Source organism: Netta rufina (genome assembly GCF_964035555.1).
Source record: "Netta rufina genome assembly, chromosome: 12".
Lineage (NCBI taxonomy): Eukaryota > Metazoa > Chordata > Aves > Anseriformes > Anatidae > Netta > Netta rufina.
This window is the reverse complement of record NC_140135.1, coordinates 7,221,440-7,246,863: the sequence shown is the minus strand read 5'-3', so window position 1 is coordinate 7,246,863 and position 25,424 is coordinate 7,221,440. Positions and strand designations below refer to the sequence as shown.

The following is a 25,424-nucleotide window of genomic DNA, read 5'->3' as shown; positions in this document are numbered from 1 at the left end:
GCGGGAAGGAGCCTGGTGAGAGGACGGAGCAGAGCGGCTGGCTCTTGGCTGGCAGGTGAGAGAGTGCCTTCAGCAGAAGCTGGCTCCGAAGCTAAGAGCAGTGACTGTCCCCAGGCTCTCAGCCGAGGTGTGAGAGTTCTGCAGCTCAGGGGCTGTGCTCCAGGGGAGCGCCAGCCATGGGGAGTGTTGGAGAAGGGCCGGAGGAAGCCCTCGTCCCGTAGCCCGCAGCTCACATAATCACAGTGATACAGACTCAGCAAAAACAAAAAGGAAACATTACAAATTAAATACTAATTAAATAAATACTATGGAAGACGTTGGGGGCAGGGAGGAGGGCAGACAGAGAGGCGCAGTTCCACAGGGTCAGGCAGGAACGTGCAGCGGCACCCACTGCCCTGCGCTTGCAGAGCTCGAGCTGGTCACTGCCCCATGAGCTCCAGCCCACCAAGCCCCACAGAGAAGGCTTCACCTCCTGCTGCTGCTGGATGGGGCTGCCAGAGAGCTGCAACCACCGCTGCTCATCACAAAGGGACCCTGGGAAGTCCTTGGAGGCGAGTGTCCTCTCGCCCCAGCTGGCACCGAGGCACCGTGAGGAGGAGGAGGACTGGCTGGCCAAAGACTCGGGTCCCTGCTGCTGGCGCTGAGAGGGCTGCTTCCCGTTGGTCCTTATTATTGCCTTGTAATGCAGGGAGCGACCTGCCCCCGTCAGCTGCTCCAGGCCTCATACTCCACCGCCGAACCCAGTAGCTGCAGCAGCTCGGGCTCGTAGTGCACCAGCTCCACTGTCTCTGCGGCACCCTGCGCTGGCTCGGGGCTCTCCTGCACCTCGTCCTGAGCCAGCACCTGGCTGAGGGCGACCTGGCGCTGGAACTCCGCCCTGGGCAGCGTGGCGACCTCGAAGTGTGGGAAACGGGCCTGGAATATGCGGGAGGACAGCTTCAGGCGCTTGAGCACGTCGGAGAAGAGGAACCAGTTGCTGGGCCTGCGAGGACAGCAAAAGGATTGTGTGTTAGGGGATGTCCCGGCAGCACCCCCGGTCTGCGGTCACCAGGGGCTCCATTTCCCTTCCAGCCATTTCTCCTGGTCACCGTACTTGTCCCAGTGGCTGGGCAGAGATTATCAGGAGTAGAAATTTGCTAGACAGAAGAGAGGTATTTTTCTTGCTCCCTCTTCCAAGTCATCCTTCTCCCCTCTGCAGGCCAAGGAAATGCAATAACCATCGTGTCACAGGAGAAGGGAGGAGTGCTCCAGTGCTGTGACCTGACTCAGACTCTCACGACAGGAGAAACCATCTTGTCAGGCCCATCAATGCAAGCTGCTGCTGACTATTGCTGCAGAAACCTTTACATCAACCAACTGGGGCTTTAATTTTTTTTATTTTTTTGAGTAAAAACAGTCTATGCCATGCTTTCTTATGAGATGGCATAAGATAGGGAGTGTGCCACAAGAGGGTTATCCTGCCTCAGCAACAGCAGTTTGCTGCTACTAGGAAAGCTGTCCTAGTTCCATGCCTCTGTGTCTTTACATGTAGAACAAGGATAAAGGTAATTTCATCCATTGGCAAGCTCTGAGATCTACAAGACGAATACATAACAAGCTAAACTCCACACTACCTGTCTCCTTTGCAGCTTGGGCTCTCAAGAGTTTCCTCAAGCACGCATTAATTTTCAATACCTGAACATTTCACATTACCCCCAACCTGGAGGTTAACCCTCAGGCCCATGAGCCCCCTTCTATTGCAGCATTAATGTCACCCAAATTCTCTCTGCTGCAGGAAAAGAGACTCACCCGCGAGACACTGACACCTGGAGGTTATAGCTGGGAAGCAGCGGCTTGTCTGAGAACTCAAACATGAAGTTGTCAGGATCTTGCTCCTCTTCCTCCTGGTCTGAACTTCCCGGAGGGTTGAGCAGAAGATCGCATCCAATGGTATCTTTCCCCTCTGCAATAAGCAAAACAGACGTTGGTATTGCTCAGTTTCACTCTAGCCAGTGCTCATCACTCCCTGGGGCATAACTCCGGACCAGCTAGCAGCACAATCCCACACGCATGGCCCCACAACACCACAGGTGTGAAAGGTAACTCCCAGGGGCACCTCCTGCTCTCTTTCCAGCCCCTCATCTTGGAGAAACTCTCGAGAGTGCAAGGCTGCTCCACAGAGCGAGTGAGTTATGTAGGAAGAACATCTGACATTATAGCGACCTTCAGGTTTACACTGATCCCGCATGAGACAAGGGACTGCCTGCTGGCAAGATGAGACACTTTGACTTGGCAGGTATTTTTTGGGGTCAAGCACACACTCTCTGTGAAATGGCCTCAGCTCTCACCCCTTTACCAGCACAGCTATTTGCAGCCTGGAAGAATCTGTACCAGCCAGGAAGGAGGTGAGTGTACAGGATGCTTTGTCTGCACAGATCCTATAAAAGAAGGCACTGCTCTCTGCTTGAGTGCTCTGCCACCCAGATCCCACTCTTGACAACTGTCGGTGGGTTATCTAGAGGTACATGCCAGTAACTGTGTCTAAATAAGGACTGCAAGACTGTGCCACCAAACTGTGCAGCAGATCTGAAGCTTACTAAAACAAAGCAACAGTAAGTATGATTTCATAGATTTCTGGCATAAAGCTAGCTTTTCTAGGAGGTTTCTGAGCTCCAGCAGGATTTGCTTGCACGTGTTGAAAAATAGCTTTCTGCCTGGGTTTTATTAATAAAAGGTATGAATAGTCTTGGGTTTGCAGAGCCTGCTGAGATAATATAGGATAACTCCAAAAACTTCCAGAAAATAGAGTGTAGATTTAACAGAGCAAAGTAGACTAAATGTGCTGATAAGCAAATAAACCAATCATGCAAAAAAAGTCCAAGACTACATATGAAAGAAAAGGCTGCCAAAAAATCTTACGGTGTGCTGCATGAGCAAGATCCAGGCACCATACTGCTCTGCAAATAAACGCAGCACCTAGCAGGAATGGTATGTTAATAGACAACCTACAGCTGGTGACAGGAGGTGTATTCACACATGGGTCTCAGGAAAAAATTAAATAATGTCTTGGTCCTGCCAAGGAAAAAAAAAACATCCTTAAGAACCAGAAGAACTACGATCTTCAAAAGTTGCTGTAGGAAAGGGCAAAAATAAGTGACATGAACATTGCTCTGGTATCACTGCTAGGCAAAGCTGAAATGCCATTGCTGAAAAAAAAAGACAAAAAACACCACGTTTCTTGAACTTGGGAAAAAAGAATTAAATGCATTTAATGTGGCAAAAACAATGGCCCAACATCTCTCCTGAAAACTGCTCACACTCAGTCCTGTCTGTTAACCTGAGTGATGGCTGCTGACGAACAAGAACATCCTGTGCCACCACAAGACAGAGATAATCAGGCACAATAATGCTAGTCCCAGGTGCAGAACAAAACCCTGCAGTGGGACTTAGTATCGTGAGCTACAGGAACATGAAGTGTATGATGCTGACGAGCTTACCATACCCAGACCTTAGAGATCCCACACCCTCGTTTGTCTCATTTTCCTTTGGCCCCCAGAGATTTGCAGATCTAAGGGAAAACGCAGACAACATTCCTGCCTCAAAGAATAGAAATGGATCAAGCAGGGGCCTGGAATTTTTCCTCCATCCTGAGCAACATGTAACATTCAGTGGGTAGCTCTGATGGAAAGGGAAACTTTGGGTCAATTACTCTGCAGCAGGTACTTCGCTGCCCTGGGGACCATCTGCTGTCAGGAACCAGAGGTGACTATTGAAGAAAGGATTACTTTCCAGCTGGGTCCATTCCTTGCTGCATCTTGCCCCACAGACTCACAAAAGCAAGTGAAAGGGTTACACTGGAAACGCTCCGAGCAGAGAGGTGAAAGGAAGGACAGTAAGACTGACCATCTGACAGCAGCGTGCTACTACTTCAGCTTGGGATCTCTGCCTTCCCCTCTCTGAGCCACAGAGGGAAATATAGCTTGTGTGATACCATGTCATTGCGTTTCAGAATATTTCGTGGTCCCTTCTCTCTTGGGATCATCAGCCTCAGGTCTGGGAATAACCTAAGTTCTCCCAAGTGCTCTGTGGAAGTAACCATTGAAGTCTGAAGCAGCTGAGATGCATCAGCCCACCCAGCAATGGAAAGATCTTTCCACTGGAGCGAGGCTGAAAAGATATTTCTCAGGAATTGTATAGGCAGTTTAATGCTGGATTGGTCTGACTTGTTAACCAACTTCAGGCAGCACGGGATAGAAGGAAGACAAAGCCTGATAAATGGCACCGTGTGAATGACAAGGACCCAGGAGACATCCACAGCAGACAGGAGCTAGTGTGAAGCCCCACTGGAAGAAGCAGGATGTGTTTTAACAGAGACCGTTGTCTTTCTCCATCCTCAATGAAGAAATGCTCTGAAGAGCTCAACTGAGGTCTAGGGGAAGGAAATGAAATGCTGTCCCCAGTGCTTCCTGCAGTGCCCTTCCATGTATTAGCCAAGCATCTCAGCAAGTTCCTTGTGAGCAGTGAACTGCCATCACTGATGGCATCCCAATAGCCCTCATCCCACCGAAGGTTAGCCAGATTAAAAAAAAAACAAAAAACAAAAAATGCCAAAAAAACAGGTAAAAGGAGCTTTTTTTTTTCCATACGGGACAGAAATGTTCAAAGATATTCACATCTATGCTATTAGGTATACAAAAAGCAAAACCAAGATGGCACATTCCAAAATTACTTGCACGTGGCAGTGGGCCTCCTACAGGGTACAAGAATTTGACAGTGTACAATCTCACACCAGGATCTTGAGGAGGAAAGGACACTGATGAATGGGGTACAAGCAGATACTCAAGCACGTAAGCTCTCTGGGCAACCAAGAACTCGGCATGCTGTAGTAAATGATGACAGCCACTCTCTTACCCAGCAAACCACACAATTTCCTTGTTTAGCTAAGAAATCCAGGTAGGAATCAGTGGTAAGTCAAAAGGGGTAATATCTTTGGAATATTTAAGTCAAAGAGAAGCTACTTTTCTTTTGGTCAAGAGGACTCTTCTTAAAGGATTGTAATAGCTTCAAGTATTAGAAATCCATTAGAAATCCAGAGGAAGGAGGCTGTGGTTTTAACAGTTTCTTTGGCCCAAGGTTGCACCTAGGGGTGAGCAACTAAAATCAACAGCCTTTTAGCTTGGCAGCAAAAGTAACCCAAGTCTCTGCGAAGGACTCGGAAGTGATGATCTATCATCTTGGAAGTGGCTGGGAGGGATTCCACAGAGGGAATCACCAGCAGCACCTGGAGTCTAGTCTTGCTCACTGTTTGCAGCCTGCTTAGAAGGACCCCCAACATGTAGTTTCCCAAAGAAAAAGTCCCTTTCAGGAGCAGTGGGAACTCTCAGCATGCAGCATTATGTCAAGATAGCTGAGATGTGATTTGGGAGGGAAGACAGAACCGAGTGAATGCTGCGTTATTTCACAGACACAGTTCTCTCTGCTCTGCTGCTGTAAATTAAATGGGATTGACTGAACTCACCGAGTACAGAGCTGCTGTAGAAGTCCCATGCTGTTTGAGGATCCCCATCAGCGCGCCCCTGGAGATCCAGAAGGTAATCTAAAGAGGAAAACTCGAGATGATTATTGCTTATCTACTGGTCACATTGTGATCCTGGCATACATATCCATTGATCCTGGGTAAGATACATCATCTCTGTTGCTTTTTCTCTGCTGCAAAGTTAGGCAGTATGGCAGAATCTGAACCATAACTTACTTGCAAGAAGGGTACTTTCACTCAGGATAATACAGCATTGCCCTGGCCCAATAACACGAAATAGAAGCCAAAAGGGGAAAACAACTGACAACACTACATGGGCTGGAAAGGTTCTTAGAGTCATCTCAAGTTCAAAATTGCATCACCAACATGTGCACATAACATTAAGCCTGGAGGAGCACAGACAGACAACTGGCAAACAAGACTTTTTAGAAACTGGAGATTTTCTGCCTTACATTTATCTGGGAACCACCACCATTTACTCCATCTCTCTCTTCCTCACTGTTGTGTAGAAGCCCTGACACTCATCTTACTTCTATTTAAACAGTATAGAAAGACATTGCTGTTATTCTTGTCTTGCACATTAGAGGTCAGAAAGTGACTTGTCTCTTATTTGGTAAATGATATATTTGTCTATAATTAAAAGTTGGGTGGTAAAAACATGAACACAACAGCACAGAGCGAAAATTACTCAGCCACTGACTGCTCGGGCACTTCTAAACCCTTCAGCATCCAGACTTGGTCCTGTATGCTGCCACACAGAAGCACTGCCACCCCAAGGCTTGGCACCTACCGCAGAGGAAGCGCTTCATCACATCACTGGTGGCAAGCTTCACAGCTGTCTGCCCAGAGTAAGTGGCCAGAGTGGGATCAGCACCATAAGAAAGTAGAAGCCACATGGTTTCCAGGTTGTCATTTGCCACCGCATCATGGACAGGCCTGCAAGGACAGGAGCATTATCAGAAAAAAAGAAGATACTGGAGGAGACTGCAAAGCAAGTTATCCATTTTGGGTTAAAACAAATCTAGTGATGACCGATAGCTCTTCTTCATAAACACGTCCTGCTGACTGCCTCCAAACTTTTTGGTGCTTCCCCAGAAGCGCCCCCTCCCCTCTCCCTGACTTGCCTTGTGCCATCCTGCGCACTGCAGTTCACGTTGGCGCCGTGCTCTAGCAGGATGTGGAGGATGTCGATCCATCCTCGCGCACAGGCTTCGTGCAGAGCTGTGTAGCCAGCATTGTCACGATGGTTCACGTCACTGCTCTTTTTCTGCAGGCAATAGAGCACCACATCCTACAGGAACGACACCGTTGCAGGCCTGGTTACACACAAACCAAAATAAGGCAGCACGGTACACAAAGCAGCCAGGGGCACCAAAACTCACCTTGTAGCCCAGGCGAGCTGCTCGCTGCAGAAGGGTCTCCCCTGCATTTTTGTTCACTATCAGCCGCCGTGCTTCAGGAGGAATGTGCTGGGCCACAGGCGACTCAGGGGAGTTCCCTGGGCTGACACAATGGGATTTACAAAGTGGCCACGAGTCCTGGGGCTTCTTCGGAGAGCGCATTTTGGGCTGGATCCAGCATCCTTTCACCTGGAGAAAAAAAGAAAAAGGAAAAAAAAATGAATACAACTTCGTAGCACTTGCAGGCATGGCTTGCAGACAGGAAACACCCTCTCATTTCTCCCCACCAGTTCAAGCCATACCTTCCCCTCATCACAGATTCCTGCCAGGTGTTTGGTTTTACATTTGCGTTTTCCTGATGGTTTCTCTAGCTCTTCTTGGACAGGAGAACTGTCTGAGCTCTCCAGGAAAAAGCCATTCCGAAAGTCTGCGTGTCCTTGAGATTTTCGGGGGGATGGGGAAAGCCTGCTCCTCAGCTGTAGCTCTGTGCCTTTACCCTGCGCAGACTCCTTCTGCTTCCGGTACCTAAAATCTAAAGGAGAAATGGGAATGATGGAGTTTCTGTAGGTACAGGAGCAGCAACCAGTCAAAACAAACCGTTCATCTCTGATGGCCACACACCCAGAAATCCAGACCACGGTAGAAGCCCCGTAGCATGACACAAGCCACAAATATGCAAATTTTCCCCATCAGGGATGGACTCAGCATGGACACAAGAAGCACAACAGCAGACAGACACCCTAGTCTGAAAAGACCAAACCTGCTGAGATCTGGGACTCTCACACAACTCACTGAGGTTTTTCTTTAGCTCTAACAGTTCAGAGAACGCAGTTTGTCAGCACGCCTGTCAGCATGTAGTGGGGTAACTGCACGCTTCCCTCCTATCTGCAAGGCTAAGCAGGACTCAGATGGGATACCCCTTAGAGAGAACAGGACATCCAGGAGGCGTCCCCTTTTTAAGCTGTCCATGAACAGTCATTGCCTGCAAAACCAGACCCTACCTTGCCCTCTCATGTCTTCCCCTTAAGCAGGGCATTAGGGTTTCAATTTCATACGCATGGAGGCAGGAAATACTCGAGTGCCTCAAGGGAAATCCGGGCTTTCCTTCCTTTCACGATGCAGAGCTGTGGGGTCCTGTTCATCGTGGAAGGACACGCAATCTGCTTCACTGAAATAGCAACATCCCATAGCAAGGGCACGACAGCAGTGAGAAAAAGCACGGAACCAAACAGCAAAGCCCCGTGACCAAATAACCACCCTGCCACGAACGATAATGTACAGCTCCCTCTGCTGTTTCTGAACAGTGTCTGAATGAAACAGGTTACAAAGGAAGGGCACTGTGCAGATCGAAGGGGAGCAGAGGCATCTGCATGCAGCTTTTCAAAATCAGAGTCTATCAAGCATGGCTCTGTCTATGGCTTTGGGCACTTTGTGAACAAAGCCTCATTTCTAGGTGAAGAGCTAGGAAATGCCCCTGCGGGTTACTTCAAGGGATCAAGAGGATAATCCTCAGAAACATAATGCTCGGGTCTGTTAGGGACACTGTGTGAATGACTGATCCTGCTGCCTGCAGCACCAAGGCAGGTTTTGTAGGTGTCCGGGAGCAGCTTCCAAGTCACGCTAAGGCTCTAGCTTCACCACATCAACCAGAACAACTGAGGAGTGCAGAAGCTACCTTACAAAAAAGCTGGGACTCCTCTGCCTGGTGAGAAGGCTGAAAGGAGGTGGCTGAAGTTTGTAAAAATTACAAATGGGTGGATCAGCCGAATGGAGAAATCTTGTTCACACCCAGTCCTGCTGTGCAAGACTTAGGGGCACTCTGTGAAATGAGTTAAAAAACACGCAGAAGGAAGGGCTTTGCACAGCAAGGACAGAACTTCAGGGCTTTGCTGCCACCCAGGGGTGGTAGAAGCAAGTATCAGCAGGACCTGAAAGGATTCAGACAAATTCTTGGCCACGAGGGCCATAAATTTACTACAAAAGGCCTGGTTAGGGACAGCCCCAGTTTAGCTGCTCTGAATGCTGGGGAATCCCGGCCAGCTGAAGCCTGGCTAAAGCTGTGCTCAGGGCTTGCCCTGCATCGCCTCTGTGCTTGCTGCAGTCAGGAGAAAACCGCGGGCTAGACAGACCCTGGCAGCACGCTGGATGTTAAGCCTGCAATGAAGCAAATGAAGCAACGGCTCTAGGCCACAATTTCCAAATCTGACATAGAGCAGCACACATATCTGAGAACCAAACAACCAGTCTGTAAGAAAAACTGGTTTCTGGGCAGAAGACAGGCACTTTTAAGATGTGTGATAAAGCCCTGGGAGAAAATTCTTCCAAATGCTGCTGCATTCAAACTTCTGCAGGCTCTGTTTGGAACAGCCTGCAGTGGGAGACAGCCTGAGAAAGTCTGGGAGAGAACTGCAGAGATGCCAGGAAACCCATCAGAACTTTGCTCCTGATCACACAGCATAAAGCTAGGCTAGAGCAGAAACAGCTCGGGAGGACAGTTGTCATCTCTACTACTACTCCTAGTGCCTCATCAGCATTACAGCTTCTCTTGGGGGCTGATGATCTGAGCACTGTGCTGCACAGCAGACAGCAGCAGTTGTGCAGCCACTACCTCGCTTCTGAGGGATGAACTGGGGAGCTGGCACAAGTGCTTCCCATAACAGCATGGCTTAGACGTGCTCTTCTGCAGCCCTACCAGAAGTTACCCGCAGCAGACACACCGGTGAGCTACCAGCCCTGAGACACCTGCCTTTTGGTGGATCAATCCCATCCTTACAACGGCTTCAAAACGCCCCCTGCATGGGCAGAGAGAAGGGAGGACAGAGACTGCTAGATCTCAGGGGAACACAGATCACAGATTTCATTCTGACCGCGCGGTTGGGGCAGTAAGAGAAGAAAATGGAAGAGCAGAGGTAGAGCAGGAAGCAGGACACAAGCAGGTGGCACGGCTTCCTCAAGGCAGAGCTGCCAATACAAACCACAGGGGAGGATTTCTCTGTCGCCTGCAAACACTCTGGCTTTGTTAATCCTTACGGTCCATGGTAGAAGCTTGCAAGTTAAGTTAATAAAGCAAAACAGAGCACACAGAAGCCTAGTTGAACTGTGATGGTCCTGTCTCCCTCTGCTTTAGCTGAGAACGTTGAACACCACTCTCAGGGGTCCATGCTTGTCCAGAAATGTTTCACTGTGCTACCTCGTCTGATCCCCATCTTCCCATGCCCTCTGTCTTAATCTGAGGGTGAGATCAGTGCCTAATTAGCCACATAAGCTGACGTTTCATGCTCAAAAATTTACTGCAAACACTTCTGAAAGAGATGATCAATTGAGTGGCTCACACTGTGGACATCAAGCCCATTGCTCTGATTGTGCTGACAAAACCCTGTAATTATTTAGAGGTGAGAAAAAAGGAGAAAAAAAAAAAAAAAAAAAAAGCCTTGGGCCCTGGCCTGGTACCAGAAACTCTTCCGATATTGTACCTGCTTTGGATTTTCGCCTCCTGTGGGGGAAGCCCACTCGTTCTTCCTCTCGTTCAGTCAAGTACTCCCCTGTCTGGTATCTCCGACTTTTCTGTCGTCTCCTTTTCTTTCTTTTGATGTGGCTGTCATCCTCCTCCTCGTCGTTGGGCTCCCATAGCTGCCTGGGTGCTTCCACTCTCCAGGGCAGCTCCCGGGTTCTCCTCGCATGACAGCTGCTCCTCTCCGACAGAGACCTGTCCCTGGCCCTGCGACTGTGATAGCGTGATGCTCGGTGGGATTTCCGCAGCTTGCGACGTTTCAAGGACGTCTCTTCCTCCTCCTCTTCCTCCTCTTCTTCCTCATCCTCCTCCAACAATGGTAAAATGCCTTGCCCAGTCACATCACACTCTCCCATCACGCTAGCTGACGAGCCAGCGATGCTTCCTGCAAGAAAGTGCAAATTCTAGCTGACAAAAAAAAGCCAAGATCTCTACAAGAAAAACAAAACAAAACGCGAGGCAGGACAGAAGGCAGGCACAGGACTTTGTGAAGAGGGAAACGCTCACAATCCACCCGGGATGCCAGTGACCTGCCAAGGAGGTGAAGCGCCCAGAAGGGCTGTCTCAGTGCCTGGGATCCTGGCACCAACTCACCCGACTGACTGCGTGTCCGGCTGCTCAGCACCACGGGAATGAAGTCCCGAAAGTTGTTCTTGGGCTTCTTCTCAAGGCAACCTGTGGGGAAAACCACCCCTTGAGGAGACGCGCCACAGATCTCTGCACACACATCTGCTGGCCTGGGACGGGCAGTCCAGCAGCTCGTTTCTGCTCTGTTTAGGATCCCAGTTTGTGGTAGGAAACCACCAGCTCCAGAGGCCATTCTGGAGACCTACAGCTCGGTCCCACAGCACCAAGTACATCCCAAACCGCCGCAGCCTGACCCTGCAAGAACACACTGCCTTTCACAACAGTACCTTCCTCGTGGCTGTCCCCACGGTGTGCCGGAGACGGGAACTCTGTCTTCGCTGGCCTCCTACGCTTACGCTTTACCCTGAGGCTGTTGTGATCCTTCACTGATGCCAGGCCAGTTCGGCCTTCTCGCTTGCTGAGTTCGTGCACATTGTCGTGGTGTTTTCGCCACTGTGAATGGAGGACACAGACTGAAGCTTGAGCTGCTGATTAACGGTGCTGGAGGAGCAAGGGAGAAGGGACAAAACACCGTCCCCCGCTCATCACGCTGGTGCCCTCCGGCATTTCTGACAACCCAGATCCATTTTTGCTCTCAGCTGCCCACAGATACGGGGTATTTCAGACACGAACCCACTGCCAGGCAAAGCCAAAGAGCGCGGGCAGGAAGCCCTGTGCTCTCCGCTGCCCTCCCCCGTGAGAGCTCCCTCCTCACCCCCAAGCTCACCCTCTAACCTCTGCAGTAACCCACCGGCCCCGGCCAATTCCCGTTCCTCGCAGCCCCTCACCCACCTTCCGGCCGTGCACGCTCTGGCTCCCCAATTTGCTCGGGGACTCCTCGCCATCCTGCGCTTTGCACTTCAGTCTCTTTTGCGCCTGCCTGGCGTCCCCGTCGTGCTGCCGCTTGGATTTGCAGCGCACGCTGCCCTCTTGCTTGATCTGGCCCACGCCTTTCAGCTTGACCTCGGCAAAGGCCTGGGGAGCAGCCCCAGCTCGCAAGCAAGTCACGGATGCAAAGGAGACGTCGCACTCCACCCGCTCCTTCTTGACCCTGCACAGATCCACCTGGCGCACGCACTGGAGGGGCTCTGCAGCTGGCGGCTGCTGGGAGCCTTCGCAGCCCAGCTCCTTGCGCTGGCTCGCCGCGGGTGCCTCTGGAATCCCACGCAGGCTCTGCTGCCCGACCGCGGGCAGATCGTGGGACAAGTAGGCTGCTAACACTTGGTTTTTAGGCTTTGCATCCGACTGTTTGAGGCTACAGCTCCCCTGGGGAGTCTCAGTCTGTACACCGCCCTCTTTGCTGGAGTCAGCTTCTGGTCCATCGCACTTTTGACTCTTCTGAGGGTTGTCCACCTTCCCCTTTCCCCCCTTCCCATCCAAAGCGGTGGTCTGAGGAGACGGACCTGCATTCAGCGGGGCTGGATTGGCCTGCTCCTCGCAGAGCTTGGGCAAGGCCCGGCAGCTCTTGCCCTTGGAGGCAGCTTCCACGGGCGGGAGCCTGGGCAGCCCCTCCGGCAGGCTCTGGGCTGCGGCGCTCGACTCCGTCGGCTGCACACTTAGGAAGGTCGGGAGCTCGCCTGCACCAGCTGGCTTGCAGGAGCTGCTCTGGTTCGGGGGCAGCTGCCCCGTCGTGGAGATGCCAATCGAAAGCAGGGGGGTTTGATGATAAGGAGACCAGCCAAGAGGCAGGAGCTGAGGATTGGAGGGTTTTCCGTTCACGGGGCACCGCGGGTACACGCTTCCCTGGACGGGGTTCCAGGTGGAGATGTCCTTGGACTGACATAAAGGAGCTCCCGGAGTAGCTCTGCCGTGAAGCCTCCTGGCAGGATCCTGCTGTTTCTCTGCTCCAGCTTGGTTGGCTTTCTTCCCGCAGGGAACCCCGGTGCTTCGAGGCTCTCCCTGGTCGATGATGGAAATAGGCTCCTGCTTGGGAAGGTGGCGCGGGTCCCTGCTGAAGCTCACGCCGGGGTCCTTGCTGAGCAGCAGGGAGGCAGGCACTGGGTTGGCGACGCCGACGTAGGTGCCCGGAATGGTGCTGATGAGCGTGGTGTTCTTCACCCAGGAGCCCTGCTCTCCGTTCCGCAGGAAGTCGGGGAAGATGACGAAGGGCGGGGTGGCGCTGAGACACGAGGTGACGCTGCTGCCCGTGCTTTGTGCTGCACGCTGGGACTTGGACAGGACCGTGGTGAGAAGCGCTTTGCCGCTGGTGTGCACGGGTGTGAGGATGGGCATCGGAGGCGTTTTGCGCTGGCTGGGCGGAGGCAGCTTCTGGCGATTGGACTTGGAGGAGAGATCGAGCGGCATCTCGCTGCACTCCGGAGAGGAGACCATCTCGCGCTCCAGCTGCGGAGGAGACTTCAGAGGAGAGACTGAAGTAGCGGTCCCCGGTGCATGCGGCTCAGGCGCTGCTGGGGCTCTGGCGTGCGTGCCAGTGCCAGAAGAGGGAGCAGTGCTTCCGCACGATGCTGCCGGTGCAGGCTGGCTGGGCGAGAGGGAAGGGCCGGCTGTGGACGGGGGAGCGCCCTCGGCAGCGGGCTGGGCACCACTTCCACCTGAAGGTGAAGAGCAGCTAAGCTCCACGGACACCACTTTGGCATCTGGAGCCAAGGGCCTGGTGACAGAGAAGGTGTAGGGGTAGGAGCGCAGCTCTGGGGAAGCAATAATGCCTGGAAGGCAACGCTCGTGTAGGTAAGAAGGCAGGACAGGGAGGGTGAGCGTGGAGGAGACCCCTAAGGTGCTTGGAAGCGTAGCCACAGTGAGTGGCTGCCCGCAGCTAGGTGGTGGGATGTACACTAGCGACTGGCTCGGGCTCAGAACTGTCCCAGGCTGAAAGGACAGGGGCACTTTTTGCATAGCAGGGGCCTGAGATGTGGGAAAGCACACTCTACTCAAGGTAAAAGTAGCAGGGGTGGAGGCTGAGGTGTTGCAGCCGGAAGCAACCACAGACAACGTCCCTTCTGCCAGCACTGCTGGCTCTTGTGCTCCAGTGCTCAGGGTGGTTTTCTCCTTCCCAGCAGGCTCGCTCTCTGGAGCCGCAGAGCAGGCTGGAGGAACGTCAGCCTGCTTGTCACTGGGAGGATCTGCAGGTGTCCAGGCAGCATCAGCACCACTGCTCTCCTGCTCAGCGGCTCTGGGGATCGCAGGCTCCTGCCCTCTGCCATCCCCCTGGCTTGCCAGAGGGCCCTGGACGTCATCTTTCACAGTCTTTCCCACACACTCTGCGTTCGGGTTGGGATCAGGCGGCTGCTCTTCCAGTTTGGGTCCAAGCTTTTCCTCCACCTTGCCGTCTGCATCCTGGGCACCGCTGCCATCACCGCTGACCGCTGTGAGCTCCACCTGCAACCAGAAGGGAGAAGATGACCCTGAAAAGCTGTGCAAGCTGGTTCAAGCTCCTAGCAAGGCAGGCAGGACGTTCTCCCCGTGTCCTGCGGGCAGGGCTCAGGAAGGCCACGCCAACAGCTCTTTCCAGCTTAGAGCATCGCTCTAAGTGCACCTGGGTGCATCCCTCTGGAGGGGGGGCCTGCAGGACCCCTTGGGCAGCTGTTCCATCAGAGAAAAGGCCCTCTCTGCCCCCGACGGGCGCACAAGGAGCTCACCTTGGAAAGGCTGCTGCTGACACAAAACTCTTGAGACCCCAAGTGCTGGGAGCTGTTGGTTTTAGACTCCTCATCAGAAAGGGGGGCTCTCCTGGGGGAGGAACAACAAACACAGCGTTACCACACCCGGGGCCGACCCCAAGACCCCCCACACCCCGTTCTTAGGGACAGCAGAGCAGCCTGCGGGCAGCAGCAGCGAGCTCCAGCTGCTCACCGGGGCTCCGAGGGGCACCGGGACGGGGCCCGGGGCCCTGCTTCGGGGCCGAGGCGGCTCCACCCCGGCGGGCAGCGAGCGAGGCGCCAGAGGGCGCCCGAGCCCGGGCGGCCCAAGGAGCTGGACAGCGGGCGGCCGCCCCGCCCGGCCCGGCCCGCGAGGCCTCGGCTCCCCGCAGCCCCCGGGCCCGTGCCCGTTCCCCACGGGGGAAGCCGGGGGCAGCTCCCAGCCGCCGGGCCCGGGCCCCGTGGGCTGCCCCGAGCGGCCCCTCGAGGCCGCCCCCACCCCCCCCCCACCCGCCCCCGGTGCCTCCACACAAGGGCCGGGGCCGGGCGGCCCGGTTGGGGCTCGGAGCCCCGCCGGGGGGTGCTTGGGGCGAGCGAAGCCCCGAGCGGTTGAGGAGAGGCGGCTGGAGGGCGACGCCGTCCTCCGGTTCTTATCTGAGGGCCGCAGACGATCCCTGCCCGCGCTTCTGCCCCAGATGAGGCTGAGCTCTTCCCTATCCCGCTCTTAGGGCTGGCGCTGGGAGGGCTCGCTGCCAAAAGCCTCCGCTGAGGAAGGCAGGGAGACAACGGGCACGCGCTGCCTGTGAGCCTGTGAAGCCTTCCAGGCTCTGGCAAATGTTCTGGATGTGCGGAGCCTCCAGGAAGGCACCGACCGATTGAGGCTCACTCTGAACCTGCCCCATGTCTTGCTCTCAAAACCAATCGATGCTGCCTTCGGGCCACTAATCCTCCCTCAGCTCCTGTTTGGTGGTGGCATGTCACCGCTCTCCCACCGGATCGTTAGGTCTGCACTGACCCCCCCCGGGTCACTGGGAGCTCTTCTTCATAGCTTGCCTTGCGGTGGGTCAAGCCTTTCCCTTCAAGCCTCTTTCCTTTCCCTTGTGGTTAAGGGCACAAGTCTGACGAAGCCAACGGCGTGCACAAACAGCACAGCCCCGAGACCCACTGGTGCAGCCGGACACAGCTGAGGGGTCCTCTGCAGAGAGCAGAGACCTCACCCCTTGGCCCGATCCCCTACTAAAAGCAGCAGCCCCACCGGAGCCTCTCTCCCAGACCCCTCGCTCACGTCCTCCACCTCCTTCCCCCGGCAGGCCACCCACGCACCTCACCTCTCCTCGTTGAGGCCACACATGCGAATCCGCTCTGTGCTGGTCCAGTTGTGCACCCCGCTGTAGAGAGGTGCTGTAGAGATCATGACAACTGCTCGTCACCGACCAGGGCCTGCTGGGGCTCGAGGGGCCACTCTGCCTACAGAGAGCAAAAAATAAAAAGAAAAGAAAAAGTGTAAACCAGAGGCTTGGTAACTCCTGCCAGGACGACCATTCAACCACGGTTATCCCTGCTGCATCATCAGGCAGGGTGGGTGTAATGTCCGAGATGCTTCAGGGCTGGAAGGTGACTGGAAGAAATAAGCAGTGCCCCAGGACGGGATCCACAGTCCGCTCATCCTCTTAATCAAAGATCTTTATTGCCAAAAAGCCTCAGGCTACCGCCTCGCGAGTTTCACACCGGTGAAACCCCACGCACAGGCGTATCCTTTGCAAGATTCCCCTGGTTTTCTTCCCGCTCCGGAGGAACCTCCAGCACAGGACAGGGCGCCTCGAGACAGACCTTCGCCCACGACCATGATGGCCTGTTCAAACACGGACACCCCCGAGGCTTCGTATTACATCGATAAACCGGCATGTGCCGGGTTCAACGCGGAAAAACTCAAACGAGGAAGCAGCTGAGGAACCCGAGGGGGGGGGGGGGCAGAGGCTTGCCAGCAGTGCCATTGGACGTGCCGTGATGCAAACACCTCCACGCCTCAGCACAACAGCACCTTCTGTCGGGAAGGTGCCGGTATTCAGCGGAGGTACGGGGTGAAAGTGGGGGGGGGGGGGAAAACACGAGGAAACACAGAGACTTGCGAGCATCCGCGATGCACCGTCGGCTGGGTGGAGCTTTCGAGGGAGGCTATCGCAGCCAATCGTGCAGCGCTGGGTGTTGGAGCATTAAGGCAGCTTTGCTGCTGAAGTCGTATCAGGGAAAAGGCGAGGAAAAGGAGGAGAGGATCTACGGCACTACGCAGGTCGGAGCCAGCAAGGGACTGCCTGCAAACGGCGGAGATGCTGCCAGAGGGGTTCCCGATCCCGATGAATTGTAAACACGTGAAGGGAAAGCAGGCAAAGAGGCAGAGGGGTGTTCTTGGTGCAGCGGGGGAGAGTGGGAAGAGGCTAAAAGGGCCACGTGATCCCAAATCTCCGTCAGTTGTCTTTTCCCTGACAAAATCCTGGCGACGCAAGCTGTGAACAGGACAAGAGGTGGCTCGCACGATCCCTTTATGCTGAGACCAGCTGCAGAGGGACCGTCAGGCCGAACTGACTGCACCCCCTGGCCGCAGCTGCTGCCAGGTGTCCTCGCCTAAGCCCGAGGATGCCAGTAGGGATCCTCCGAAAATGGAAAAGAAAGGCCAGGCGCGTAGGAGAAACGGGGGCAAGGCGCTTTGCTGGCTAAAAAAGAAGCGACGGACACATCTGCACGGACGAGTGAGCAAAACGATGGAAAGGGGAGCCACGAGAAGAGGGGGGAAGCTACTAAGAGCCACGCTGTAAGAAGGAAGAAATACTCTATCATGGAAGGGGGAGCTGGGCCAATTCTAAGGCAGAGAGCAGGGTCATACCCAAAGAGAATGAGAGGTGGCTTGGAGCAGGAAGGGGAGGAGTCTTTCGATGCTTGGAGAGAAATGCAACATAAAGGAAATAGGGGAACAAACAATCTGCGGGGATTTCACCATCTTAGGCTAAACTGAAAGAAGGGGAGGAGAAAGTTTCTGCCCCTGAGCACAGTGACAGGACAGCTGTTTCGGGAGGACTGGGAAGGGACCTTCTGTGCGAGTGGGGAAGGGGACGCACGCGGCTGTGCGACGCAGGACGGGAGTTTGGAGGCAAGCTGAGGCATCAAAACAAGCAGGGAACAGGCACGGCCTGAGAATAGGTCTGGCGAGGGAAGCGGTAACAAGGCGGTGCACGGGGCTGGCAGAAGGGACACGTTTTGAGCACTCGAGTAAGAGCCGGCCAACAGAGGAGGCGGGATGGCCACCAGAAGAGAGCCAGGGGGGCACAGCCACGGAGACGGACGCCGTGTCGTGAATTCTTGGTCTCTGCCCTCTACGGATGATGCGGGACACGTGCCAAAGACACTCCGCAGGGAATGAAAAAGGAACAAGGGGAAAAAAAATAAAAGGAAAACCAAGATTTCGCGTATGAGAAGGGATAAAACATGGGGAAAAGAGCAGGCACGTTCTCAAACACGAACTGGAAGGAACGGCAAAAGAAGAGCATCCTTCAGAGCACCGACTAGGAAGGTTGTGCAACGCCGAGCCAGAAAGAGCAGCTGCAGGGTGCCTGGATCGAAGGAGACTTGTAGTTGAGTCAACACAAGCAAGCCCCTCTTCTACGCTAGTTCAGCTTGAAACGGCTGTAATTAAAGCAGGAGAAACCCCTTGGAGAACACAACTAGGGCATGGGTTCTCCTTTGAGTAGCAGAAAGCACTGCAGCCCTTCTCTCCCTTCACCCCTTCAACAACGCCACTGAAACCGTGGGGTGCCCCGGCAAACTTGACCAGGTTGCTGATCTGTGTTTAAAAACGGATATATTTTATTTTATTTTCCCCCTGGCTGGTTGGGTTTTAACCCATCTTAGCTCCTAGATCAGGTTCACCAGGAGAGAGAGAGGGCGCAGCCTGGCACAGCATCTGTTTAATCCAGAACCTCTGCCAAAAGAAGTGTGTATGAAACCACAGTCTTATTTTGATTTAGCTCAATAGGTGCCCGGCCAATTCTAATTAACTCCAAAGAAAATGAGTTTAGAGTGAAATAAGACCATCAACATCACATTTTGCACGGAGAGAGGCTCATCGTGTGGAATTAACGTTCGTTCACCTCTCCAAGCAAAGCGTGCTCTAGGAATTGCCAGAAGAAAGGTGCTGAACACGTTTGTCTTCGACAGCAAGCACTCAGAGAGATTTTCAGGGAAATGAACGCTAATGAATTAACTTCATTAAAAGCATAGTGATTTTTTGTTGTTGTTGTTGTTCATTACAACAAAACCCCTTGTTGCTCTGCAGATGGACAGCACGCTGCTATGCAAACCAGTCTGTGCCGGGCTCCAGAACCAGCGAAGCATTAGGTGTCTTTTTTTGTGGTAAAACCATGCTTTTGCTCAAGTTAACTGCACACGAAGTCCCCTTGAATTAAGTCAAGACTTAACCCAAGGCTGAAGTACAGCCAGACAGTCTATGGAAACAAGTTTCCTGCGATGAAGTTCTTTGGGAACAGATCCTTTCCCGTAATTATCTATAGGGATATTCTCCTCACCCAACATCCCAGCAGCACCGAGGCAAGTTGTCAAAGGATGGCCAAGCTGAGGCTGGCAGGACAGGCTGCTTTTAACTTTTTTTTAAATCTCCATGCCGGGCACTGTTAAAAATCACGCCTGCTCCTCACCCTCAGGGATCCTAACTCGAGCTGCCAGGCTTCCTTACTAAGTTTCTGACTGCGACGCTGCCCCTCACCCTGGCATTAACACGGCAGAGGTGTGGGAGGTATTTGCGAAGGAAAACGGGTTTGCAAATGGGAAATAACAGTGCAAATAACAGCGATTCCCCAGCCAGCCCAGCTCCCCGATCGGCCGCGATGCTCAGCCCCTCCGCTGCTGGTGCTGGCAGGCACCTAGGCCAACTTCTCGGGGCTACCCCCAGCCACAGGGAACACGGGGTTTGTCTTCTTCCCGACAAAATCCACGCCGTGTTAGTTCGCTGCTGTCAGCGTGCGCCCTAAGGGCTGTCACATCCGTGCTGTCAGCTGGTGCAGCCCTGATTTCGGTGCCCCTGGCCTGCCGGAGCCGTGGTGCTGACCACGCTCTGCCACTGCAGTGCCTTGGGTGCACCCAGGCAGGTACAGGGCGGCGTTTTTCCCCCGTTCCTCACAGAGATGGCTCGCGCCAGCCACTTTGTCATGCTGCAAACTCCTTCAGCTTTACGACCGTGCTGTCTTTACTCCCCCAGCAGGCTTTTTATGTATTTTACCGCTCTATACATCTCCAAGCTTTGAAATGGCTCGGATTTTCAGATGCTTACCTCTCCACTCCTCCACCCTAGCACCAGCTACGTGCCGACCCATCGCTGCTGTCTCCACCGTGCCAGGTAGGAGCTGACAGGCACCAGAAGAGCAGCAGCCAGCCTCCTAAAACCTCCCAGCTGACGGCGCAAGGCTTCCCTCTGCTCGGGCTCTGGGCAGGTAGGAGAGTGCTGCGCAGTGCCCTCAGGCAACGCGGGGCTACAGGTGCCAGCAAGCTCCCCCAGAGCGAACGGCAGCTCCAGCACCACACTGCTCTCACAAAGCAAACCTCACAAGGCCAAGGGCAAGCTCTGGAGATGCCACTTTGGGTCACTTTGAGCAGACAAAGAGATGCACCCAGCTGGGGGCCGAGCTCTTGACAGGCACGGCGCAACGCCGCCCCGACGTCGGCTCTGCTTCCCCGCTGCATAACTGGGGCAGCGGCTCAGAGAAAGGGAAGGGAAGGGAGATCTGCCCGTCTGAGCGCACTGGAAAAGTCCGGCGCATCCCTCTGCAGCAAGAGATCATCGGGAGGACGCAGTCGCTGGGATTTCCAAGGTGCTGTACAGCGCGGCTGGCCAGGGGGCACTGTGGGAGGCCGGCAGGGATGCACTTTGACCCTGGAAACACACCCACGGGAGACACCTTTGTAACACTCCTTTCCCAGAGAGGAGCAAAACCCAGAACGCCACTTTTTCCCCCCGCGATGAAAGCGTAAAACGGTGTCAGCTGCAGGGAAGCCGAGCGGGACTTGCCATAGGGCACTCGCCGCCTGCAACCCGCTTACTTCGACGTGAGCAAAAGCAGGGGAATGAGGAGAAACGTGCCCCTGCTGCCCCTCGGTGGGGCACGTACGGGTCAGGAGGAAACGATCTGCACCAACAGGGACAGTCTCATTTGCTCACGATAGTTTGCTCACTTTGGCAATCTTCGTTGCCATTAGTAACACAGGCAAGAAAATATATATATATATATATATTTTTATATGCAATTGTCAGGCGTCCATTTGAGGGACACGGGTCCAGAGCAAGTGCCAACCGGAGCGCTGCCTGAAACGCATCTGCAGAGATTCAGCCCCAAACGGCGCTTCAGAAAACCCCTCCAAAGAGAACCGCATGCAAAAAAAATAAAGAAAGAAGTAAATCACGATGGTCCTCTCCCAGGACTCACACAGGGTATCGTATGCAGCAAAATTAAAAAAAAAAAAAGAAAAAAAAGAAAAAAAGACAGCGCTTTATTGTGTGTTTCTCACAGAGAGGACAGAAATTGTGGCCAAACTGACTAGCAGAAATTGCTGGGAGAACAAAACCCAGCGGGGACAGGTCTGTCACCCTCTGCTTGGGTGGAAGCAGAGGGAGACAGACCCCGGCCCCGGCAGCAGCCCCGCGCTGGGTCTGGTCTCCCTGCACAGCCCCGGACCGCTGCGGTGCTGAGCCAGGCTTTGCCCGCACGCATTTGCTTAAGCTGCTTTAAAGACACAGTAACACCGTAAGCAATTATAAATACTCGGCGCGATGAATTGAGGGGGGAAAAAAAAAATAGAAAGAAAAAGAAAACCCATCCCTGCGTAAAATAAAAAAAAAAGAAAAGTTTGTTGCGCATCAAGCGCTCGGTGAGTGGGATGTCCCAGCTGCCGGACAGCTTCTGTCACTAGAGCCTGACTTGCTTGAGGCAACGGGGCTGTCCCACGAAAGCCCATCCTCGTGGATTTTAAAGGGATGGGGGAAAAAAGAAATGCCACTAGACGTGGCTATCCGTAAAACGTTTTGGAAACCGCACCTGGAAAGGCCCACGGCGCAGCAAACCCCGCAGCACCGGAGCCCAGAGGTGCCCGTGGTGGTTTCCTCCCGAAGGCCAAACCACGCCAGGGCCCGGAAACCTTCGCAGGAATGCTTTTTTGGGAACGGGCGGAGAAGCAGCAAGCAGCACGCTGCCTTCCCCGCTGCGCAGCCACCGGGAGCTGCTGAGCTGCACCGCCGGCGCTGCGGGACGGCACGGGGCAGGCTGCGGGGTGCCGGAGCCCTTTCGCCTCGCTCGCTGCCCCTCCGGCTCGGGCAGCGTCCAGCGGAACAATGGGGTCCCCGGCAGCGGATGCGGAGGGTGAGGAGCAACTCGGCAAGGACTCGGAGCGGAGCAGCGCAGGAGCAGAGCCGCAGGACTCCCGGCGATGCTTTCCCGAACGGGTTTCACCCCGCGGTCAGGCGAGGACACGGAATCGGTTCGCCGAGCGAGCCGCCGGCTACCGGCACGCCGCCGGAGGAGTTGGGTTTTTTCCTCTCCGGCAGCAGGAAGCGCCTCCTCCCGGTGCCGCTGCCTCCTCCCGGTGCCGCTGCCTCTCCCGGTGCCTCTCCCGGTGCCGCCGCTCACCTTGGGCAGCGGGGAGCGGGGCGGGGGCCCGGCCCCTCCCGGCCCCTCCCGGCCCGCGATGCGCTCGCCCGGCCGCGGAGCCAGCGCCGAGCCCGCCCCGGAGCTGCGGGGCCCCAGCGGCGGCCTCAGCCCCGCCACAACCGGGCGGGGACGGAGTCCGGGGCTCGGACCCACCCCCCCTCCCACCCCCCTCCACGGCCCCGTTCCCGTTCCCGTCCCCGTAGCCCCGCGGGGAGGCCGGGCCCCGGCAGCCGCGGCCGGGGGTGGGCGGCGGAGGGGAGGGAGGGAGGGAGAGGAGGGAGGGGGGGGGCTCCACCCGGGCACTCCGCGGCCCCGCCGAGGCCCAGGCCCCGCCGCCCCCGGGCCCGTCCCCGGTTCAACAGTTGGCCCCGGGGCCGCTCGCCGCAGCCCCGGGCAGGGCCGTGGGGGGGGGCCGCAGCGGGGCAGCCCCGAGCACGGAGCCGCGCTGCCCCCGGGGAGGGCTCCTTCCGCTAGCGGGGCCGGGCCGGGACGGGGACTCCGCCGCCGGCTCCCGGTAACGGGCGGAGGAACCGGGAACCGGGAGCGGGAAGCGGGGCAGCGGGGCCGGCCGCGGGGGCCCCCACGCCGCCAAACTCCGCGAGCGCCCGGCGCCGCCGTCCCGGGTGCGCCGCGCCCCGCCCCGCCCCGCCCGGCCCCCGCCGTGCCCCGGGACCCCCCGGTTAGCGGCAGGTGCCGATCCCCGCTGCCTATCCCCGGTGTCGATCCCGATCCCGATCCCGGTCCCGATCCCGATCCCGGTGGCGGTGCCGCCGCGCCAGGCTGGGCACGGGCACGCGGCGCCGTCGCGGGGCAGGGAGCGGAGCGCGGAGCGCGGCGGCCCCGGCGCTGTCACCGCCCGCGGCCCCCGCCCGCCGCCGCCGTTCCCCCCCCCTTCACCCCCCCCCTCATCCTCCGCCGCCCGCCCCGAGGTGTCCCGGGACCGGTTTCCATGGAGACCCCGACCGGCGGGGCGCGGGGTCGGGACGCCCGCCCCGTCCGCCTCGCCTCGCCTCGCCTCGCTTCGCCTCCCCCCCCCCCCCGTCCCTTCATCCCCGGTGCCCCCCCCCCCCCCCCACCTTCCCCAATTCTCCTCTCGGTGGGCTGCGGCCGAACGGGCCCCGGGGGGGGGGTGCCCGGGCGGAGCGGGGCCGGGCGTCCGGTGCTGGGGAGGGGGGGGGGGCGGTGAGGGGGCGGCGGGCACGCACCTGTTTCCCGAGCCGGGCTGCGGTGGAAAGGGGGCGGCGGAACCGAGGAGGGCCCCGTGGCCGAGGAGGCGGGGGTCGGCGGGACCCCGGCGCGGCGGAGCGGCGGTTCGGCGGCGGCGGAGCCAGCGGCAGCGGCAGCCGGAGTGTGAGGGCGAGAGCGAGCCGCCGCCGCCGCCGCCCGCGGGAGCTGACGGGAGCCGTAGTCCGGCCGCCGCAGCCCGGCCGCCCGCCGCGCCGCCCCGAGGACTACAAATCCCGGCGTGCCCCGCGGCCAGCCCTGCCCGTGAAGGGAGGGGGGGGGGGGAGTGGGGGGGGGAGCCAGCCGAGTCCGGAGAGGGAACGGGAGGGGAGGGGACAGGGAGGGGGGGGGACGGGGAAGGGGGGGGGGGAGGGAGGGGGCTCCGCGCCCGGCACGGCCCGGGGGAGGGGGCGCGGGGGAGGGAGGGGAGGGGAGGGGAGGCCGCTCCCCGGGTGGGGAGGGGCTGCGCGGCTCCGCTCCGAGCCCCACGGGCGGCCGGCGGCGGTGGCGGAGCGGGGGGAGCCCCGCGGGGACACGGGGGACACGGGGCTGGGAGGGGGAGGGCGAGGAGGAGGAGGAGGAGGAGGTGGAGGAAGGCGGCGGTGGTGGTGGTTTGGGGAGGGGGGGGGGGGTGCGGGAGCTCCACGCCCGGAGCGTGGCCGGGCAGCCGGGAGGAGCCGCTCCCGGTGCCCCCCCCCCCCCCAGCCCCCTCCCCACGCCGGGCACAGCGAGAGCCACGGCGGGGCCGCAACTTTCAGCCCGGCCCCGGGGCCGTGCCCCCACCCCGCTCCCCATTCCCCGGTCCCCTCCGGTCCCCTCCGGTTGTCAGCAGCCGCCCCCCCCCCCATCCCCTCCTCATCCCCTCCCCGGTTCTCCCCCCCCCGGCCCCGGCCGCGGCCTCCGAGCGGCCCCGCCGCGGGCCCCACGCGTGGCAGCGCCGCCGCCGCCTCCTTTGTGCGGCCGCTTTGCGGGCTGTGCCCCCCCCCCGGTACCGGGAAGGGCACGGAAAGGGAAAGGACCCCCCCCCCCCCCCCAAAAGCACCCACCCCAAAAGCAGCGGCGGTGGGACGGGTGGGAAGCCCCCGGGCAGCCCCCGCCGCTCCCGGTGCCTCCGCCCGGCTTTGCAGCCCCCTTTCATTTGCATCGCGGGGTAATTAAAAAGCCACTTTTTATTTTTATTTTATTTTATTTTATTTTATTTTTAATGAGACCCCCCCCCCCCGTCCTGCAGCCGGCCTCGCCGGGGATGCGTTGCATCGGGACCCGGGGACGTCGTCACGCGATTTGCTCCCAAATCCTGCGGCTTTTACGTTAATCCTCCTTGAAAACGGGAGATTTTGGGGCGTCCCCACCAGCTGAGCCCCGAGGTCTCCCCGCAACCCCCACGGGCAGCACCCACAGCCCTTCAGCTCGCCCTGACCCCACCAGCAAGACCCTCTGCACCCCGAGCCTCCTCCCAGAGCCCTCCCGGTGCCGGTGGCTGCGGGATTTTGGCTCCTGCCCGGCCACGCACCCTTTAGGACACGGGGCCCATCACTGGGTTTGGGCATCCCTGCCCCAGGGCCTGGCCCCAGGATGGAGCCGTGGCCGAATAAATGGCCCCAAAGCCGGGGAGGGCTTTGTCCCGAGGGGGCTGGTTGCCACGGGGTCCGGTGGTCTCTGTCTGGGTCTCCTGGGGTTTTTCCTGCAGCTTCCAAGCAAGCCTGCGTGTCTCCCCGTCCTCCCCGGGCAGCCGGCTTCAGCGAGGTTTTATTGGTGTCGGAGCAGCAATAAAAGGTGTCAGCTCTCGCCACAGACTTCATCTGCCCGCTTTCCGCCGGCCAGCCTGCCCACAACCCCAAAAGC

The 25,424-nt window shown here is 57.1% G+C and overlaps 1 protein-coding gene across 1 annotated transcript; it reads right to left on the bottom strand.

Moving 5' to 3' along the window:
* Window positions 1-265: 265 nt before the first annotated feature.
* BCORL1 (BCL6 corepressor like 1) lies at window positions 266-23,678 on the bottom strand. Its single transcript, XM_084294066.1, has 14 exons — window positions 23,561-23,678; window positions 15,978-16,116; window positions 14,650-14,740; window positions 11,846-14,389; window positions 11,341-11,506; window positions 11,021-11,101; window positions 10,389-10,811; window positions 7,218-7,447; window positions 6,898-7,104; window positions 6,640-6,806; window positions 6,306-6,451; window positions 5,498-5,575; window positions 1,789-1,942; window positions 266-982 (listed from the first exon to the last, which is right to left on the bottom strand). Exons 2-14 carry the CDS (start codon window positions 16,061-16,063, stop codon window positions 706-708), a joined length of 4,650 nt encoding a protein of 1,549 aa, XP_084150192.1. The 5' UTR covers window positions 16,064-16,116; window positions 23,561-23,678; the 3' UTR covers window positions 266-705.
* Between the last annotated feature and the right edge of the window lie 1,746 nt (window positions 23,679-25,424).

Coding starts and splice junctions, on each gene's coding strand:
- BCORL1 (XM_084294066.1), bottom strand. CDS start 16,063: ATGATCTCTACAGCACCTCTCTACAGCGGGGTGCACAACTGGACCAGC. Junction 14,390..14,649: donor TCAGCAGCAGCCTTTCCAAG/GTGAGCTCCTTG, acceptor TTCTGGTTGCAG/GTGGAGCTCACAGCGGTCAG. Junction 1,943..5,497: donor CTACAGCAGCTCTGTACTCG/GTGAGTTCAGTC, acceptor TGCTTATTGCAG/AGGGGAAAGATACCATTGGA.